Source organism: Rhinolophus hipposideros (genome assembly GCF_964194185.1).
Source record: "Rhinolophus hipposideros genome assembly, chromosome: 4".
NCBI classification, from domain to species: Eukaryota; Metazoa; Chordata; class Mammalia; order Chiroptera; family Rhinolophidae; genus Rhinolophus; species Rhinolophus hipposideros.
Window position 1 is genome coordinate 8,806,545 of NC_138050.1, and position 21,269 is coordinate 8,827,813.

At 36.3% G+C, this 21,269-nt stretch overlaps 1 protein-coding gene across 2 annotated transcripts in view; it reads left to right on the forward strand.

The window, feature by feature from the left end:
- The window catches only part of MTMR6 (myotubularin related protein 6), a 35,739-nt gene extending 16,003 nt beyond the window's left edge, over positions 1-19,736 (forward strand). Inside the window, exons 3-15 of one of the 2 annotated variants that reach the window (XM_081045935.1) lie at positions 1,136-1,298; positions 2,487-2,644; positions 2,805-2,933; positions 5,700-5,834; positions 6,711-6,824; positions 8,236-8,368; positions 9,385-9,494; positions 9,883-10,008; positions 12,330-12,379; positions 12,808-13,008; positions 15,236-15,361; positions 15,445-15,571; positions 17,456-19,736. In XM_081045935.1, coding sequence (XP_080902061.1) covers positions 1,136-1,298; positions 2,487-2,644; positions 2,805-2,933; positions 5,700-5,834; positions 6,711-6,824; positions 8,236-8,368; positions 9,385-9,494; positions 9,883-10,008; positions 12,330-12,379; positions 12,808-13,008; positions 15,236-15,361; positions 15,445-15,571; positions 17,456-17,716 — 1,833 coding nt within the window. In that variant the 3' untranslated portion in view covers positions 17,717-19,736. The remainder of the gene's footprint in view (positions 1-1,135; positions 1,299-2,486; positions 2,645-2,804; positions 2,934-5,699; positions 5,835-6,710; positions 6,825-8,235; positions 8,369-9,384; positions 9,495-9,882; positions 10,009-12,329; positions 12,380-12,807; positions 13,009-15,235; positions 15,362-15,444; positions 15,572-17,455) is intronic. The other variant, XM_081045934.1, reaches the window with a different exon arrangement.
- The last annotated feature ends 1,533 nt before the right edge of the window (positions 19,737-21,269 follow it).

Below are 21,269 nucleotides of genomic sequence, written 5' to 3' on the forward strand. Positions count from 1 at the left end.
ATGCCAACAAGTGCTGAGTTTGTAATAGGACATTATATTCTTTCATTCAATAAGCATTTATTGTGATAGAGGAGGTATCAGTAATGACATCTATATTTCTGGTTTGGCCAAATTCTAAGTTCGAATGTGTAATATATAATATTTGAATTTTTTTTTTTATTTGAAAAGGTTCATTATAATGTTCCTGGTACTGTATGAGATGCTGGAGCTATAATGGTGTTCAGTTTACTTATAGTATTGCTTCTTACGAAGTTCCTAAAATCTAGCTAAGAGACATAGATATTCACTACATAACGAATTACACATGTACTAAGTGTAATGAAGGAAAAGTGTAGGTTGACACTGTATAAAATAATGTAGGGAGCCTAACTTACTTGAGAAGGGCTGCGGGGATTGTCACGCTATATACATCCTTCTCAGTGATGAGTTTTAAGCAAAGGCCCAAAATAATACTAGAAGTTCCTAGGTGAAGAGCTAGAGCTACAATATCTTGGATAGTAGGAGCAACTCAGAGTGTGTGTAAAGGAACTTGGTTCATTTGAGGAAGCAAAAGAAAGCTATTGTCACTAGAACTTAGTGATGTAGGGAGGGGCTTGAAATGAGGCTAGAAAAGGGAAATAGTCCACTGCCATGCCACCCTGAGTGCAGCTAAGCAGGGTCGGGCCTGGTTAGTACTGAAGGGGAGAAGTGGGAAATAATGTGACTAGATTGCTTTTTTTTTTTTTGATTGTTTTTTAATGATCACTCACCTACCTTGTAGAAAACAGATGGGGGAGGGGAGTAAAGAATGACTATAGAGTATTTAGGAGACTATTTATAGTAATTCAGGTGAGAAAGAATGGGAACATTGCAGCTAGGGGAGTGACAGTGGGGAAAGAGAGAAGCAGACAACTTACAGAGACATTTAGGGAATGTACTTCGCAGGTTTGAGGGTGTATTGAACATGTGGAGTGACGGAGGAAGTGTCGGGACATTTCTTACTTGGGGATTGTCATTTAAAATTTTTGTTTCTGAGTATGTAGTGTATAACATTTGAGTCTTTATTTGAAGAGGGCTTTTCTAACATTTATGCACTGTGGAAGAGAATATTTAGTGCTTTTTATAATGCTGATCACGTGTTTTTTTCATGCTATAGATATTGCATCACCATATTGCCTCAGTAGAGAAACTGGCTTTGACGACTTCTGGATGCCCACTTGTGATTCAGTGCAAGAACTTCAGGATTGTGCATTTCATTGTTCCCAGAGAAAGAGATTGCCATGATATTTACAACTCTTTGCTACAACTTTCAAAACAAGGTACTGTTCTTAGAGACCAAAGCTTACTCGCTCAATTGTGAGATGGATTATCTAAAGTACTTTATTTAATATCTCAGTACTGTTGTTTTATACTTTAAGTTACTCTTAAGTCAAGTTCTGTTCTAAAAAATTTGGCCTAAGAGTAATTGGAAACTTACGATCTGAGTTGTAAGAATAGTTTCCAAAGGACAAAGTAAGCATTTATAGTATAGCCTTTTTTTTTTTTTTTTGAAGTATCCCACAACCAATGGGAGTGACTTGGAAATTGAGTACTAAATGAACTGTTAAGGAAGGTCAACCTCCTCTGGTAGCAGCGGGACTGATAGATTCTAATACACTTAATTGACTGGCGTGGAACATAAAGGAGATGAGCAGAGAGAATAGAGAGGGTGAATCCAGTATACATAGTCGCGGTAGGAGTGAGAGAGATACAGGCCCTGATGAGAAATCTTATCACTGCCATGCCTTAGGGATCTGGCGGCTTCCTTTCCCCTACATGACTTGAATTACATAGACCCCCCTCCAGGGAGACAAAGGACGTTAGTTACTGGATGTTACTTTGTTTTATTTGAACACCTGGATTGCAGTGGTCTAGGGGCAGGTGTTCGTTCACTCTTCTCTCCTGACACATAAAGCCTGTAACATTTATCCCATTGTCCCAAGTTAAGCCAGATGCTTCTGTGACTGCAGGAGCTGATTGTTGTTCAGAGGTCAGTTCTCTCTGGACCTCTGTGCATTGCCATTTCAGGTCAAAATTGTACTATAGGAATGCATACACAATTTCATGTTCTATATGCCACCTCGAGTTCTCATTACAGCATTATTAGTCTATTTTATATCTCATTTGGGAAAAGTGGTGGGTGCAAAGTATCTATTTGTGTCTTTAAAATTTTACTTTTCAGAAAAGGAAATGTGGCAGTAGAGTACTTAATGTATAAGTCCAATTGTATTATTTACTAGCTTTAACTGACAATACAAATTGACTCTCAGATCGACATGTGTGCCTTTATGTATAATCATTTGCATCAAACAACTGAGAAAATACTAAGTTAAAATATATTTGGGTATTAGGCTTCTCTGAAGATTTTAAAGAAAAAAGGGAGGAGTAAAACTGGAAAATACTTTTATTTGTAGTGAATTAAGCCTCATAAGTTACATTTTAACGTTTGTGTATTTTATGCACCACAGGAAAATATGAAGATCTCTATGCATTCTCTTATAATCCCAAGCAAAATGACTCAGAACGACTACGAGGCTGGCAGCTCATTGACCTTGCTCAGGAATATAAGAGGATGGGAGTGCCAAATTCAAACTGGCAGTTGTCTGATGCCAACCGGGAATACAAGGTAACTTGGCGACTTTCTGGGGAAATTCAGAAAATGTTAGTACCAGACAGCACCATAGTAGCGAGTTGTCTCTGTAAATTTTACAGTTTTTTAAAGGTGGTTTTTAACCTCATGGTTGAGCGATGCATGGAATGGTTATGTTTTGTTTGATTTTTTACAGATTTGTGAAACTTATCCCAGAGAACTTTATGTTCCCCGAATAGCAAGCAAACCAATAATTGTTGGTAGTTCCAAGTTCCGCAGCAAGGGAAGGTTCCCAGTCCTTTCCTACTACCATCAAAATAAGGAGGTACGAAGCTTTCTTTCTGATTTTACAAATGTAGTATGGTGTAAGTATCCGAAAGAACACTCATGTTTACATTAAGAGGTTGTTATTATAATGTTGCTAATAGAGAAGTGCTGGCTTTTCACTTAATTACATTTTCAAACTTTTAAAACAAAATTACCCTGAATTATAGAAATTTGTATACTTGTCATCCCCCACCCCCATTCTTTCCTTCCTTCCTTCTAGTAGTGACTTGAAAATAATGAGGTTAGTGAACAGATCGGTTCTGCTCCTTGCCTGTGGTTCTCTTTTGATCCTGCCTATGTTGGGGGAACCAGATAGTTTTGACAAGCCAACCAAGTACTTAGAAAAGGGAGAGAACCAAAGGTATTTCAGGCTCCCATTTTAATAGTAAGCTCTTCAAATTGGAAGTGTGTTTTGCAATATGAAGAGATGGAGGAGGCATCTTTGTACTGAGATGCTGTAATAGGGATTGCCCATTACAGTAAAATTTACCTTTGTAACAGTAGGCTGGGAGGTACTATATGTTAAATGCTGTATGTGCATGAAATCCGCTTGCTAGCTTTATAAGATGGACTCTGCTAATTACCTGTAACTGTCAAATGGGGAACTATAGTTCAGAGAGGGTAAGTCACTTTTTCTGTATCTCACAGCTAGTAAGTGGAGCAGTTAGATGCCATTTCTGACTCCCAGTTTTTTGTGACCTGATTTTTTTTTTTTTTCCTCAGGAAGCTTTTAGAATTTGCTTTCCCCCGAGTGTTCTGAAATTTCAGAGTGATGTGCCTTGGCATATTGTTTTAAATTCTATATGGAAACTCAGATCTCAGTTTCAGGAAGTTGTTTCTCTATTTCTTTGGTAACTTCCTCTCTCCTATTAATTCTCTCTCTCTCTCTCTCTCTCTCTCTCTCTCTCTCTCTCTCTCTCTCTCTCTCTGTTGCTTGACAAATGGGCTTCCTATCATAAATCTCCATTTTCTCTTCAATTTTTCATCTCTTTCTGTTTCCTGGAAGATTTACTTAATTTTACTCGACCCTATAGCCAATCCATCTCTTACATCCTTTTTCTTTTTTTTTTTGCTACAGTGTTTTAAAGTCTAAGAACTCTTTTCTGTTTTAGATAGTTTTCTATTCTTGGATATGATACTTAGTTGTCTGAAGATGTTAAGGATTTTGAAAAAATTCTTTGCTCCCCAGTTAGTTATCTGTTTGTTCAGTTTCTTTTTTCTGTTTGTTTTTCCCGTCCTTTAAATATCTGATTCTTGGCTGGCCTCTCATTTAAGAGTGAGGTACTACAAAGCTCTTTAGAAGTTTGTTTGTGTGTCTGAGAGATCTCTATCTTTGGATTCTTCCTGTTGTAATTTTCATCCCAATGTGTGGTAAGTCTGGCCAGAATCCAAGTGTGGGAGGAAGAGGGAGGGGACGATCTCACATTTTGTTATATGGTACTTAATCCTCCTGAGTTAGGGGGTACAAGGCTTCACCTTCACCACAGCTGTGCTTGTTGTCCAGTCTTCAGGTTAATCCTCTTCATAGAATAAACTTTGTCTTCCGGATGAGGGAAAATCTGGGAGTCTTGTACAGACATTCACCCATTTCTGCTGTGTTCAGTTATACCCCCACTCAGGCTTTCAGAGGTACCGAATCCTGAGCTCTTCTGGGATTTTTGCTGCTCAAAATTCCTTGCTTCGTACGGACTCATAAATGGTTTGGCAGCTCTCTGTTGTGGTACATCGGCTATTGTCAATCTGCTTTCATTTCCCCAAATTTTATTGACATCTCTATTTTTGTATCCTTTCCTATTTTCTTTGAACTTTTTGTATTACACATATTAAATTTCTTTATTAGAACTTTCAGTTGAGTTTCAGAAGGGAGCAAGAGGTAAAAAGTAAAACTTTAAACAGAAGTTCCTAATCTAGTTTTCAAAACAAAGTCGTAAGGAGTTATGGCTGGTTATGGCCTCTGTTTGACACACCCATGTTTGTATAAATTTTCTGTTGGAAATCTGGGCTGAAAATAAATATTCAATGCCCAACTTAACAAATCAGGAAATAGGTCTGAAAAAATTTAATAAAGCAATCCTCATTTTCCTCTATTAAATTTTTATGTGTTTTTTTGTACGTCTGAATTTAAAATGTATAAATGTGTAAATTTATATATACTTTTTCCCCCTTAATGATACCATGTTTGGAATGATCTTTTATTTAAGACTTTAAACAACAGTAAGTATCTAACCCAACATTCACTACTACTTATAAATACTTTTGCGTTCTTAGATTGACTAAATTTTAACCCAAATTTGAATTGAAGCTCATTTTATATAAATATTGCTGATTTCTAATTAGAGCTCTGAAAGCCTTTGGAAAGTAAAAGTTCAAAGGTTGCTTGCTATTTAAAAAATGCTGTTCTACATTTATTGACTGACATCTTACTTGAACTTGGGTTAAAAGTATCTTGTTATCTAGGGCACAGAATGCAAGTATCTTAGTAGGTTACGTGATAGAGAATCGACCAGGTGTTGCTTCTAAGGAGCTAAGATTTTTTTCATCAAACCCGATAAGGAGGTATTAGGTTTCTTAGAAGAGAATATTGGAAAAAATTAAGTTACATCAGGATATTGAAATAGTATTTAATTCAAATAGGATTTCTAATTGTCCTGCCAACTTTTAAACAGATTGCACATTTGATTTTAACTTTTTTTCTTCTAAGCATTTTTTGAGACATATTTTAGACATCTTTGGATGATGTTTTTTTCTGTCTTCTTAAAATTAGGCTGCCATTTGTCGATGTAGCCAACCACTGTCAGGATTCAGTGCCCGGTGCCTGGAGGACGAACATTTGCTACAAGCCATTAGCAAAGCCAACCCAGCCAATCGCTATATGTATGTCGTGGATACCAGGCCCAAAGTATGTGTCTTGACTACAGTACAGTCTACTAGTTAATTATCTTTGTTACTTTAATTATTAAAGAGTTGATCAACTTATCCATATTTAACATATCAGAATCTTAGTTTTACATTAACCGAGGCTAATGATACTAAGAAAATCAATCTTTTAAAGGATACCAACTTAGGAGACCAATTTCCCAGTAACCCAAACAGTGATTTTTTGGGTTTTCTGATATTTTCTGACTATACACACATACACACACACACACACACACACACACACACGCACATATGTTTTGGAAAGCTGTTTCACTGAGAACTATTGATGGTGTATCAGTATCATGTTATTGTGAAGAAATACTAAATAGTGTGTGTGTGTGTGTGTGTGTGTGTGTGTGTGTTGTGAAAATTAGAAATTCTTATTTTTTTTTTGTAGAATTTTTAATTGGCAAAACACTTCGTGTTAAAATAATGGACCTTAATTTGAAATATTCAAGAAAAAAAGGAAAACAGTTAAAGTCAACTTAGGAAACATTGCACTAGAGAATTATAAATAGTGAACAGGAAATAGTTGTTTTGTTAGGCATCTATTATGTAAGGTTAAATTTATTTTTTTTTTAAGTTAAAGTTTATTGGGGTGACACTTGTTAGTAAAGTTACATAGATTTTAGGTGTACAATTCCGTAATACATTATCGATATCTTACATTGTATGTTCACCACCCAGAGTCAGTTCTCTTTCCATCACCTAAATTTTTATCATTGGGAGAAATGTCACAATTCCTTTTTCTTTTCATAAATATGGTTAAACAACCGATTCATTTAAGGATCCTGAAACGAAAGTAATTAAAATCCTCAATGGTAGTAGCTAACATGACTTTTAATTTTTATTATAGCATCGTATGCAGAGCTGGTGGGCTACACAAAAGGACATTGGCAGAATTATAGTGAGGATTTCTTCAAAAATCTGGAATGATGAGAAAATAAGAGAAAGCGATGAGAAAAAGCGAGTGAGCGATATAGACCACAATTTTAGGCAGCTTTGTTGAAAGGAGTGATAGCTGTATCAGAAGTAATTCTCATCATTATGCAGTCTCACAAAAGATAATGGAGAAAACAAAAAATACGATTAATTTGAATAAATTAAGGAATATTAAAATTTAGAAACTGATAATTTGATAATGTTTTGTTAAGACTTTCTTAGAAGTCAAGTGCATTAGTAATATCTCTTGTAAGAAAATTTTTGTTTTACTTGTATAATGTAGGTGGATTAATTGTTAGACCTATTTTTAGGTGATATTAGATATAAAAGATGATTGTAATGCAAGACTTTCTGAATATAAGATCTGAGGGCTGTTTGTTTCTCACGAATCTCTTATTTGTGTAATTGACTTTTACAGAGAAAGTATATCTTTGATTGTTTTGTTTTAGTAGTTAAACTTAAGTAATAGTACTGTAAAATTTTTAATATCTAACTCTTACCTTAGTCGTCATAGGTGCTGAATAATTAGTGAGTTGGTAAATAAAATTTAACTGTATTTGGTACCAACCTGGGCCCCAATCCTCTGAATGAAAAGCTCCTTTTTATTCCTAAAATTTAGATTGTTTCATCTGAGTTTATAAGAATATTTAGTAAATTGTAATAAAGTACTATATAAAATCCTAGCCTGAAAGAATTAAACATGACAAACCTTAAACCTTAAGTGAATCTCTGCTAGTATTTGATGTAAAAATTGAAGATCATGGGCCTCCAGGCAATCTGCTTTCTCTCTCGAGATCCGTTTATTTTTGGTCCAATTCTTGGAGCTGTGTCAAACTAGCAGATTATACGCCTTATTATATACTGTGTGGGCCTCCAGTGGTCTCTAATACGGATAACCTCAAATAATCTGACGTATATCTCAGATCTGATCTTCAGGGTCCCTCTGGCTTTCTGAATGACCAAGTGCTCCAGGCCTGTTCTGAGGTGAATCTCATAGGTTCAGTCTGGAAAAGAAAAACTACCCAGCTCTGAATCATTAGGGTTTACGTAGGAGATACTTCTTTTTAAAAATTTTGATGTATTACAAATACATGGAAAAGTGAGTAAAAACTAAGTGAATCAGTTTTATGAAGTGTTTGTGGAGACTTGTCTGACTTTTCCATTATATAGCAATCACGTTGTTACTTTACAGTATCTTTCTTCACTATTATTAACTATTAATTAATTATAATTAAAGGCCTTTAAGCAGAGGAAACAGTAACTTGCTTAGACTTCCTTTTTACTTATTAAAAAATGGTAGCACGTTTAGTTTTGATGAGTTCCTTTAAACTCTCTGCTAGCTAAAATGTAGTTTATTTGGTGTTTTCATGATATTTTGGTAAGTTAAGTTAAAAGATAAAAACAATTTGTCTCTAAATTTCTGAAATGTATATTTTTAGCTGAATGCAATGGCCAACAGAGCAGCTGGAAAAGGTTATGAAAATGAAGACAACTATTCTAATATTAGATTTCAGTTTGTTGGAATTGAAAACATTCATGTCATGCGGTCCAGCCTTCAGAAATTATTGGAAGGTATGATTATTGCTTACCTTCTAGTCAGCTTTGTTCAATAGAAATACAATGCTAGTCAAACATAAAATTTAAAGTCAAATTTAAAATGATGTAATTCAAAATTTTCTAGTACTCACATTTTAAAAAGTAAAAAGAAATAGTTGAAAATAATTTTAATAATATACTTAACCTGACATATTAAAAACATTAACATATGATCAATACAAAAATTAGTAACGATATGTTTTACCTTTTGTCTTTAAATCTTAGAAATTGACCAGTGTGTATTTTACACTTACCACAGTACATCTCATTTTGGACTGCCTACATTTCAGGTGTTTAATAGTCATATTTGGGTAGTAGCTACTCTATTGAACAGTATAATTCTAATGGTTTTACAAAAAATTGCTATTGTTAGATAGGTATTCTTGATTAGTCAGTACAGTTAAGATTAATTTATGACAATGTTCCATTTAAATAGTAAGGTATCTCTCTAGTCATGGTGTGGAATTTTAAAAATTTAAAACAGCAGTCTATTTTAATTAAACACTTGTGCTACAAGTTTTTTAAAGGAAGAGATACCATGTTTCCCTGAAAATAAGACCTAGCTGTACAATCAGCTCTAATGCGTCTTTTGGAGCAAACATTAATATCAGACCCGGTCTTATTTTACTATAATATAAGACTAGGTCTATAATATATAATATAATATATAATATAATATAAAATTATAATGTAATAAATACCGGGTCTTATATTAATTTTTGCTCTAAAAGACGCATTGAGTTGATTGTCTGGCTAGGTCTTATTTTCGGGGAAACATGGTAGGAGCGTTTTTTAAAGCACAGACAGACAGAAAAGTGTAACAAAAAAGTCAAATTACTGAGCTTCTGATAGCATCTGTTCTTTTATAAAGTCCTGCCCATTTATTTTGTCCTCTTCTCTCCTTCCCCAGTTCACTCACCCAGAGATACCTTGAATAGGAGGAGTGGAGACTCTAGCCCATTCTAATTGAAATGTTTTCCCCCCCTTTTCAGTCAATGGTACCAAAGGCCTTTCTGTCAATGATTTCTACTCTGGTTTGGAGAGCTCAGGATGGCTTCGCCATATCAAAGCTGTCATGGATGCTGCAATCTTCTTAGCCAAAGTAACTCTTCATCGCTCATATTTGGTTTGGGGGTTTATAATGGTTGGGAAGGGATGGATTTATTCTGTTGGGTGTTGGTATCTTTTTTAGTCAGATAACTTGTATTATGTTTTACCTCTTTAATGAAGTTCTTACTCTGAGCTTCAAAAATAAGTAGCACTTCATGTAGGGACTTAAAAAGAAATGCCCGAACACTTTGAAAAGGTATTTTTGTCTTTGTTTGTTTGCTTTGTGTTTTGTTTTGTTTTTTGGAAATTATGCTGTGGTGACATTATTGCTGCAGTCCTAGCTCTTCTTTATAATGCAGTACTTAATGGTTTGAGTAGAACTTACTGATTCACTTAAAATGGATTCTGCTAGAACCTAAGTATGTGGTCTTTCTTTTCAGGCAATAGTGGTTGAAAATGCAAGTGTGTTGGTACATTGCTCCGATGGCTGGGATAGGACTTCTCAGGTCTGTTCCCTTGGCTCTCTGTTATTGGATTCCTACTACAGGACAATCAAAGGATTCATGGTAAGGAGTTATTAGACCAGTGGTTCTCCAATAGGAATGATTTTGTTCCCCCAGGAGACATTGGGTAATGTTAGGAGACAGCTTTGATTGTGACAGCTACCGGCAAGGGTACAACCAGCATCTAGCAGCTAGAGGCCCAGGACGCTACTAAGTACCCTGTATCGCACAGGACAGCCCTACACCGAGGGTCATCTGGCCCAGACGTCAGCAGTGCTGATGTTGAGACACCGTGAGTTAGGCTGATTTCCATTTGTGCCACCTCTTTGACAAAAAGGTTTAGATTTAAAAGTTATTATTTCCTAAATTGTTACAATGGAAGTATTCAGTATTTTTTCCCTCATGTTTATCTAAAACGTGTAAGTAATGTAGTAAAACAAGGCATGAATAGAGTACTTAAAATTATATTCTGAAAGAAACTTTCTATTTAAAACTCCATTTATTAATTGTAGTTACATGTTAGGAACCATGTTTATATCTGAGGATTAGATTAAAATCTAGGTGAACAGATTTTCAGCTTTGTGAAGCTAAAGGCCTGGCTCTTGTTTTTTTGTTTATTTTTTTTAACGTACGATGAGATTCACTCATGTTCTCAAAAGTTATGTCTTAACTCATGGCAAGTAAAGTAAAACGAAGAGATGGGAGGAATTGTCACTAGTTTAGAATTACTAAGTATAGTGTCATCTTATAGCAAGGGAAGGTCCCTTTCAGCACCATTATTTTGTGGCGCTAACATACTGAATCTGGGGCAGGACAAATGGAAGTGCTGCTAATAAAATAATATTCAGCTTACCTTGAAGAGTGTAAGATAAGGAACCTTTCCGTTGCCATGTTTGGCTTTAATCGTTTGCTAGGCATCCAAATGACCAGGTACAGAGGGACAGCTTCCCAGGCAAAAGGAGCTGTGAGAATGAAAGCACAGCTCCTTTAGGTGAGTGCAGGTAACGTGTGACTGACGGCGTTCAGGGTGAGTGTTGGGGGGCTTGGGTGCAGAAGAATATAGTGGGGTGAGGGCCTGAGGAAGAGAAGACTGGAGTTTGTGTGTAGTGATCTCCATTAAAGGGCTTTAAAACAGAGGAAATAATAACTTGCTTAGATTTGCTTTAAAAAAAAAAAAAAACTGGTTTGAGTTCCTAAAGGCAGGGTGGAGTGGGAATGAAGGCTAAGAGACCAGTGTAGAACCTGTTAGGACAACTCAGTAGTGCATAGAGGGCCAGAACTAAGGTGGCAGGTAACACAATGCGGGCGGAGGTGATGGGTTCAGCCTTGGGGATGTTAAGGCAGTCGAGTCTGTAGAATTGTTCAGGGATTGGATGTGGAGTAGAAGATAGGAGCCCTCTTGTAGGATGATTTCCGCTGACAGGATGGGTGGTGCTGCTCTCCTTTCCTCTGAGATCATCAGAGGAATGAGTGTAGTGAGCAAGTTTGAGAAGTAGGTGTGTAGGAGAGAATGACAGGGGGCTCGTGGTAAAACTTGCTGTAACAGCCCTCAGGACTCTTGCCTGAGGTCACGTGGAGGTAGAGGGGTGGAGCTCGGACTTCCTCCACACAGTGTGACTCCAGAAGCTGCATCCTTACCCATCCCATTATATGGCCTTCCGGAGAGATTGAAGACAAAGCCAGAGAAGCTGAAAGTAGCAGTTTTGACACTGAAAAGAATGTACTTGGTGATTGTATAATGATATTATTATGTATATTATATAGTTAGAAGATACGCTGTTTAGACTGAAAAAAATTAGAAGCCTGTTAAATTATTTCAGTAGAATTGTGACAGAGGAAACAGATTAAGAAAGACACACCGTTCAAGAGTTTAGATATTACTATTTGAAGTTGAATATAAACTTTTGATTGGTCTCTTTATCATTCTTTTTTTAAAAGTATTACAGAGGTAATGTTACACGTAAGCCAAACGGTTTAAAACTTAACCACAGTCTACCACCCACAATTAACCGCTTTTACTATTTTGATTTCTGTTTTCCCAGCCTTCCTTCTTGGCATCTTATCATAATTATACATACAGAAATGTAAATGCAGCAGTGCTTTATAACATGCACTTGTCACTTAAAATGTAATAAACGCAACCAAAATAATTTAAGTTATAAGACTGTGGTATTTCTTAATATGGACCATTTGTATTCTTTGTGAAATCGACCTCTTATCCTGGTTCTCGCTGTCTTTTGCCTATAATTAAAATTTTTAATGTTTTCTTTGCAACCATAAATTAAAAGGATAAATGTTGTTTTTAAGATAATAGGATTTAATCCATCCTAAACAAAAAAAAATTTCCAAGTAGTTTTAAATGGAATTTACTTTTTCTTATTAAGGTTTTAATAGAAAAGGATTGGATCTCCTTTGGACATAAATTTTCAGAGAGGTGAGTCACAGGTATACATTTACATATTTTGTAAAATTAGTAAAACTGGTTTAGAATGCCAGAATGTTTTTATTCTTCTTAATTTGCATGTCCGATGGCAGGTAAGAGTGCGATACGGCTTTTTGTGTGAAGACTGATTTCGTTTTTTCTGTCATTTCTTTCAATTCTTATACCTTTGTTAATTTTCATGGCAATTTATTACTGTTTCTCTGGATTGTAATAGGTAGAAGGTAATACACCCTTTAAAACTGGTTGAAAAACACGTAGGTGTTAATTGTTCAATAAAAATGTCACAGTTTTTCTTATGCCAATGTAATAATGTTTTAGGATTTTTTTTTTTTTTGGATATGTGTTTAAATTTAATAATACCCAAACAATTGACTTCTTTCAGAGACATTTTTCAAAGCTTATATTTTCTGGGGGGTTAGGTGTGGCCATTTGGATGGTGACCCAAAGGAAGTCTCACCGGTGTTTACTCAGTTCTTGGAATGTGTGTGGCATTTGACTGAACAGTTTCCACAAGCCTTTGAATTCAATGAAGCGTTTCTTCTTCAGATCCATGAACATATTCATTCATGCCAATTTGGAAATTTCCTTGGAAATTGTCAGAAAGAAAGAGAAGAACTCAAGTAAGACAGTTTAATTAAGATGGCTTTTTCCCCCCCAACTTAGCTGAGGTCTAATATAAATCATAGTTGAACTTAAAATATTTTGACAGTATGAAATAGAACTGAATTTTATTGTAAAGATTTTATTGTCTATATTTCTGAAGCCAAGTACCCTCTGAATATCCTTCACACCCTCAGGTTAATAGTCAAAGTCCATTTTTAAAATCTGTTTTGAAGTGTAGCATACATACAGAAAAGTACATACGTCCTAAGTGTGAAGCTCAGTGTTTTAAACTCATCCACCTGTGTAACCAGCACCCAGAATAAGAACCATTACCAATACCCTAGAAACCCTCCTCATGCTCCTTTCCAGTCTGAATGTATATTTAGAACAGAAAAATCTTTACATTATTTCATTTCCTAGAAAATATTGGTCACTAAGTTTTAAAGTGTGATAAAATATTTAAAAACTGGGTAAGTTAAGTTAGATGAAGCCTTGTAGCTCTCCTCACGTTTCTAAACAGACAGTTCTTTGGGGAGATAGACCTACCCAAAGGTCTGCAATGTGTGTCTGTCCCTGATTGGGTCTCACACTTGTTCTTCCCTCCCCAAGTCTTTGAGATTAGGGGCTGCTGGCTAGATTTTGATGCAAGGGGGTAAAGCTGTGAGATGTCTTTTTATATTTGAGTATACTGATAACAAAAGATGAACGAGTCATGTGTATACCTTTTTTTGGCACTCTTTACATTGGGCTTCTGAGTTTTGATTTCTTACAGTAATCAATAAAGAGGAGTTAATAGATCTTTGAACCTCTAAAGCAGGGGTGTCTAAACTTTTTTCAACAGTTTTCACCAAGCGCCATGTGCAGTAAAATACACAGTGAGCTGGGCCACTCACTCGAGGTGAAGTACTATTGCCTCACCTGGTTTATTTAAGTAAACTAAATATATTTTTGGAATTTGCTGCGGGCCAATTAACAATGGATCTCGTGCCGCAGTTGGCCCATTGGACGCAGTTTGGACACCCCTGCTCTAAAGTGACATTAGAGAGGCTAAATCTGGTCATACTTTGAAGACAGCTGTCCACTGTTACTCTCAACAGAGTTGAAGGCAGAACTGAGAGCACGTGGAAAATTCTAAAGATGTATGAAGGGAATAACAATTGAAGTAGAGTATGACAGATGAACTAATTAGAGATTATTGACTTAGCTCTTGTATAGTATGTCACAGTTCTTCATAATTAGGAGATGTGACTTTTGCAGTACAGAGCTATTTTAGGAAAAACTATTCTTAGTGTCAAACATCCTCATAAATAGGAAGATAGTAATAAAAATACTTCCTAGCGCTCTTTCTCTAAGAACATACTGTTGGCCATCTTAGGGGTCATGAAAAAATGAGCAGATTCTCCACTTTTACCCCTGTATCCCTATCTATTTTATCTTTATTTGGTAAATATATTATCTAAAACCATTCTACCCTTTACCCGCCTACTTCACCTACTTACTCTTAGATTTGTAGTATAATTGGCATTTTTTTACTCTTGAATAAAATGTCCTGATTTTTCCTAATTCCCTTTTTTGTACCCACTCACACTTCAATTTGTCCGTGCCCTGTAATACATGCCATTAGAGCCCAGGTGTGGGTCTGGGAGAATAAGGCAGACAGAGAGATATATTAGTGTCTTATTCTTTGTACATTTGACCCTTGAACAATGTGGGGGTCAGGGGCACCAACCCTCACCCCCACACACAGTTGGAAATCCGTGTATAATTTAAGTCGGCCCTCCGCATCCATGGATTTGAAAATACTGTTTTAGATTACACTTAGTTGAATCTGTAGATGTGAAACCCAGGGATATGAAGGGCCAACTGTGTATTTGTTGAAAAAATCCATGTGTAAGAGGATCCTTTAACAACCCATGTTGTTTAAGGGTCACCTGTATATGTGTGGTGACCTGAAATAGGTGTAACAGACCAAGGTTATGAAATTGTGTAAGTTAAGAGAGGAATCTCTTGAAGTGTGTGATTGTGAGAGGAAGTCGTGTACTTGTGTTGTGTATAATAGACATGGTTTTATTACACAGTTATAAGTGAAAAAGCAGAATACAGAATTCAGAGACAAGGTGACATTAGACTGTGACGAGAAGGAAAAGCTAAAACTTAAATCTGCTTGGGAAACAATTGCCTGATTTATGAAACTGAGAATTGGCATCTGAGGGAAAGATCTTTATGTTTCTCTCGTTACATAAGGTTAAAGGAGAAGACTTATTCCCTCTGGCCATTTCTTCTGGATGACCAAAAGAAGTACTTAAATCCTCTCTACAAATCTCAGAAATTTGCAGTTTTGGAGCCAAATACAGTATCTTTCAATTTTAAGTAAGTTGGCATCATTGAAGTATTTATATTCTATTTTTCTCAAACACAATTTATTTAAAAAAAATTTTTTTATGGTCGTAAAGGTTTTGGAGAAACATGTACCACCAGTTTGATCGAACATTGCATCCCAGGCAGTTGGTGTGTAATACAATTATGAACATGAATGAGGAAAATAAACAGTTAGAGAAAGATATTCAAGACTTGGAATCTGTAAGTATTCTCAAGTATCTAATGTAATGTATTTGGAATATTAAATTAGCTTGTTTTCTTGCTTGTGTTCTTAGTGTAAACTAGTATGTATAGAAACCTCATAAATACAATGGTTGTTTCCATCAGATCTTTTTTTACTTTGAATAGGTTAGTTTGAATCACTTTTCCTGGATTTTGAAATATCTGAAGTATATAGTGGAGACACAGAATGATAATATCAGGGTATCTACCACTTAGCTTTGTGAGAATCCAACATTAATCATATTTGCTTCAGAGCTTTCATGTTCTTGTCCTAAGAAATGAAGCGTAGATACATCTGAGGACCCGGTGTCCTCCTCCTCACTCCTCCCCGACCTGCTGTCACTGTGCTCAATTTGGTGGTAATCGTTCCTGTGCGTATTTGTGTACTTCTACTACATAGGCTTGTATCCACAACAATTTTGTATGGTTTAAAATAGTATTTTTATTATATATTGAAAAAATACCGAAGAATGTAGTTTTTGTCTGAGGCATACAGGGCCTCATGCACCTCGAATGCCCATGCATTCACTCAGCTAAGAAACTGCGTGTTTTAAACCAGCACGCAGATTGTCATACTGTCACGCTTCATTTTGCTCAACATTGTTTCGGAATTTATCCATGTTGATACATGTAGCTTTATTTCATCTCTTTTGTTAGTAACAATTGCATAATATTCCCTTATATGAGTATATCTCAGTCCATTCAGCTGCTGATCATACATTGTTTTCAGGTTTGGATTTCCAGGGTAACAAGTGAAGTTGAGTGACTTTTTATGTTTGTTGGCCACTTGGGTTTTCCTTTTCTGTCTCTTCAAGCCTCTGCTCATGTTCTATTGGCGTATCTGCCTTTTTGTTATTGATTTGTAAGAGTTCTTTATATACCAGACACTGATGCTTTGTTAGTTATATGTGTCACAAAAGGTTTCGTCCTGTCTGTTCTTGTCCTTTCCATTTTATACATGGTATGTTTCGTATAGATGTTTTGAATTTGAATGTAGTCAAACTGATCAATCTTTATGTTTTATGCTTTTTTGTGTACCTTCTTTAAGAAATCGTTCTCTACCCACAGGCCTTTCTGTAATCTTTGCCATCATATATAACCAAAAACAATCAGTAGGTACATATTTTTAAAATCCTAGACAGTTGTTATAACCTAGGAAGACTGTCTCATCTGCCTCGCAGGCTGGCGTGTTCCTTAGCCATCTAAATAATGACTTACTGAGTAAAGTGGAGGATGATACGTTACAAAGGGGCAGGTAATTCAGGATCATAGGGGGTCAGTGCAGGGATTTGGAGAGGGTGATACTCTGCCAAAGAATGCTTTTTAAATCTTCTGGTTTTCCTTTTTTTTTTTTTTTTAATCTCTTGTATTCTAAAGCTTGTTTTGTTCACCTAACAAACCATTGTAAAAAAAAAAAAATACATTGTGAGAAAGCTCTTTAGGCAATAAAATCTTCAGCCAAATTAGTGTGTGTGTGTGTGTGTGTGTGTGTGTGTCTGTGTGTGTGTGTTGTATTATGTAGTTGTCATTTCAGGGTGAATGTCTCATATAGATTTCTTTCGTTATGAAATGTTTATTTTTCATACTTTCTATGTGTGGCCTTTTCAAATATGAAGGCCTAGTGATCTTCTGCAGTCAAGTATAAAGACTGAATTAACCATTTTCCTGCAAAAGTTGTAAATAATTTGGATTGTCAACCATGCCTTATTCATCTGCACTAGATTTTATTAATTTTTTGAGATTTAATTTTGTAATGTACCTAAAGAGGACATTTACAAAAGCATGTTTTCTTCTCTCATCTACATATACTGAGCATGTACTATGTGCAATTAGTAATGTTTTTCAAATTTCGATTTGTTCTAGAAAATTAAACAACGCAAAAATGAGCAAATAGATGGAGTTCTCGCCAAGGACTTGTTACACACAGTTCATCCTGAGTCACCTGCCCTCAAAACCTCCCTGTGTTTTAAGGCGCAAACTCTGCTACCCGTGACTGATGCTCTTCGAACGATAGAGGGCAGCAACCCGGCAGATAACCGGTACAGCGACTACGCCGACGAGTTTTCCAAATCGGAGCCTGCCGTGGTCAGCTTGGAGTACGGCGTGGCAAGGATGACGTGTTAGACTCGGAGTATTTCCTGGACTGACTGTAATGCGAGACGTGGACATTGTGAGGATGGTCTGTGTGTGTGACCGAACGGAATAGTGATCTTAGAGGGCAGCAGGAGGTTAACAGTTGACGAAAGGATAATAACTGCTCTTGTGATCGAGAAAAGTCAGTTTAATTGCATTTCTAGCAAGGAACGTGACTGTCTCAGTTCTTTAAGAAACAAGTCATGTTGGCACATTTACTCAAAACACAATTTGCATTGTATACTAGTGAATTGACATTCTGTATGATTTATGTAGTAATTACAACCAAACATGAAGAGCCTTACTTAAATATAATTTAATTGCCAGGAAACAAAATTTGACAAGGCCGTCCCTTCCGTAATAATTGACATGGCATGTACTTTGGATTATGTAACCATGTAACTGTGAATATTTACAGGTTTTGCCTATTAGCGATGTTTAATGTTGAAGTGCCATGAGAAATATTTCTAAGAAAGCCTTAAAATCTCAGTTTATTCTTTACTCTTGAGTTTTCTAGCCCAGAGCAAGATGGCTGTGGTTTTCTTTGCGTCGGCCTTGTTTTGATTTGTGAAGATTGCGGCCTCAGTACTGCAGGCATGTGTGCACGGTGCTGCTGTCTGAATGGGCAGCCGCTCACTGTGAAGTTCATGCCTAGCTGGTCCCACTTCCATGGTCAGAATTAGTGAAACCGAAGTCTTTATTCAGATTACAATTTGCTTAGTACTACATTTGATGACTCGCTATCTACAACTTAGGTTATTGATTTTTTGAATATGTCTCAGCACATTTGACTGTCTCTTATGTATGGATCCTGCATCCTGTCGATTCTTATTTTGTGGTTTTATTCCTTTGATAACTGTGTAAGCAGAAAAAACTAAAGCTCTAAAACTTCTTAGAAACAGTGAGTAGTACCTGTACTTTTAAACTGTTTTCTCTCTCAATGAGTTACTCCTCTTACTGAAACTATCTTACTTTCAGTTTACCCAAACATTTTTGGGTAAAAACAAAAGGGAAGTACAGATCGGTTAGACTTTCCTTGGTTTGATGAATCTTAAAGTAGTCATTTTTATGTGGACTATTATTTTCTGTTAATATAGAAGAAAAACAGGAAAATGAAGGATAGCCTAATACAAAGTTAGTGTTTAACAAACATGATTCAATTGCTGGGAAGAGTTTCATTTTGCCTTGTTATGTTAACCATTTGTTCTGTGTACTGGTACATATCTTTAAGTTCCAAAAAAAAAAAAATCACTTACAGTTGAGGGCCCGCCGGGCTGGAGCGACCACAATCACACAGGGCCTGGAAGCCTGAGGTCAGGATTGCCGGAGCCAGCTGGCTTCAGAACTGAAAAGTTAACTAACATTTAAGTAACTTGAATTACGAGGATAATTCAAGGGTACTAGGAAATCTGCACAGCTTCGCTCCTGCTTCTTTTTATTACACTTGTATCTATTATTAGTTTTGAACATAAGTACCTTTTTCAAGTGAAAGAAAGCTTTGCTGTGTTAGAGCTTGTCTCATCCTGTTTATTTTGCCAATGCTTTTCTGTATGTAACACATTATGTAATAGGAAAAATACGCCTTTCTAAACTGTCACAGAAATGCACTATATGTAAAATATAATTTGTGATATTTAAGCACTGGGACAGGAAATTTAATCTTTGTGACCACAAAGGGAAAGCTTTTGTGCCTTGTTACGTGGTTCCAGTACTGATTGTGGTTTTAGAATCTTTAAAGAGACTTTAAAGTCTCGTTAGGGACTTCTTATATTCAGCTCTTTGGTTTATTATCTTAATCTTCAATTTGAGGCACATATATGTGTTTATATGCTCAGCGCACATGGCCTGAGAGATCAGTTAACATCCTAAGTGACCTACAGGGAATATGTTGGCAAAAAGCATATTGTGTATATGTCTTATAAAATTGAATTTATGTTCAGTGTGTTTGGGAATGTATAGCATGTAAATTATTTCGTATATTATTTAAAGGTAATTAAATGTTCATGTTTTACTTTGAATGTTTTTCTTTTGGAAAAAAACACATGGGATCAAATTGTAGTTGGATTTTTTTCTCTCCCCTAAATCAAATGGACCTGCACATTTTACTAATCATAGCAATGTCAGGTGTGAGCAGTTCATTTTCCAAAAGATGGCTGTTGATAAATATTAACTTATATACAAAAATAACTTCTAAACTACTTAAAACAGATATAGTGGGCTAAAAGGTTTAGCAGATAATGCCATTAAAATTTCCTTTTGTGCTCCTGTCACTTCCTGATGTTATAATCAGTATTTTACTGTGCCCTTACAACTTGTTGATGGAAGGCAGCGTCCCATGAGTACGTACATTCAGGGGGAAACATCTCTCCCAAGGCAGAGCTGGATGTAATCACAAGGAGGAAAGTGATTGGCAGAAAAGAGTATTCATTTTATTTGGGTGTGTTTTGAACAGGTTAGCTAGGCTAGAAGTAGCTCAGGGAATCTTGACTAAATAAAGATGAAGGCACACTTCTCCACCCCTAAATTCTCTTTATTTGGTGGGGTAACAGGGCAGGGAGTACTATCAAGATAGCCTTTCAAAAGAGACTATTTTAGGTTTTAGAGCACCTATTTAGTGCAGTTTCAGGTTCACAGCAAAACTGAGAGGAAAATGCAGAGATTTCCCATACACCCCGTCCTCACACATGCACAGCCTCCCCACTGTCAACACCCCCCGCCAGAGCGGGACATTTGTTACAGTCGATGAACCTACGTTGATGACATACTGTAATCAGCCAAAGCCCGTAGTTCACCTTAGGGTTTACTTCTGGTGTACTGTGGGTTTGCACAATGTATAATGCTCTTTAATAGTATCAGAGAGAGAATTTCCCTCCTCTGTGCTCTGTCTGTTCATCCCTCAGCCCCCGGCAACCACTGAGTTGTGTGTTTTTTTTTAACAGTAATTAACACACAGTTTTTTAATTGCTCACTCAGCTCTGTCAGATACTGATCTAAAACCTTTACCTATACTTGCTCATTTAATCCTCAATTACTCTAACACAATAGGCACTGTTTTTTTTTAATTAGTTTCAGGTACACAAGACAAAGTAATACTTAAGACGTTTATCATTTATATCCCTCACACTATGTGGACTCCCCTCCCCCCATCCACTATCCTTCTGACATCGCACCGAGCCATTACATTCCCACTGTCTCTTCCTAATGCTGTACTCCGCTTCTTGTAAGTATATACATACATACATATATATATATACGTATGTATATATGTAAAATTATAGTTGGCATTCATTATTGTTCAGCTTCAGGTGTACAGTGCAGTGATCAGGCATCTACAGCATCCCTGAGGTGGTCTCCCAAATGGGACATGTGTCCATCGGATACTCTACAAAATCTTTATAACATTATTGATTATATTCCCCAAATTAATTTTCAAAACCCCGTGGCCATCGTGTGGTTACCGACTGTTTTCTAATCCCCTCACCTTCCCCCTTATCCCCACCCCCCCACCCATCTAACAACCCTCAGTTTTTCCTCTTTGTCCCCA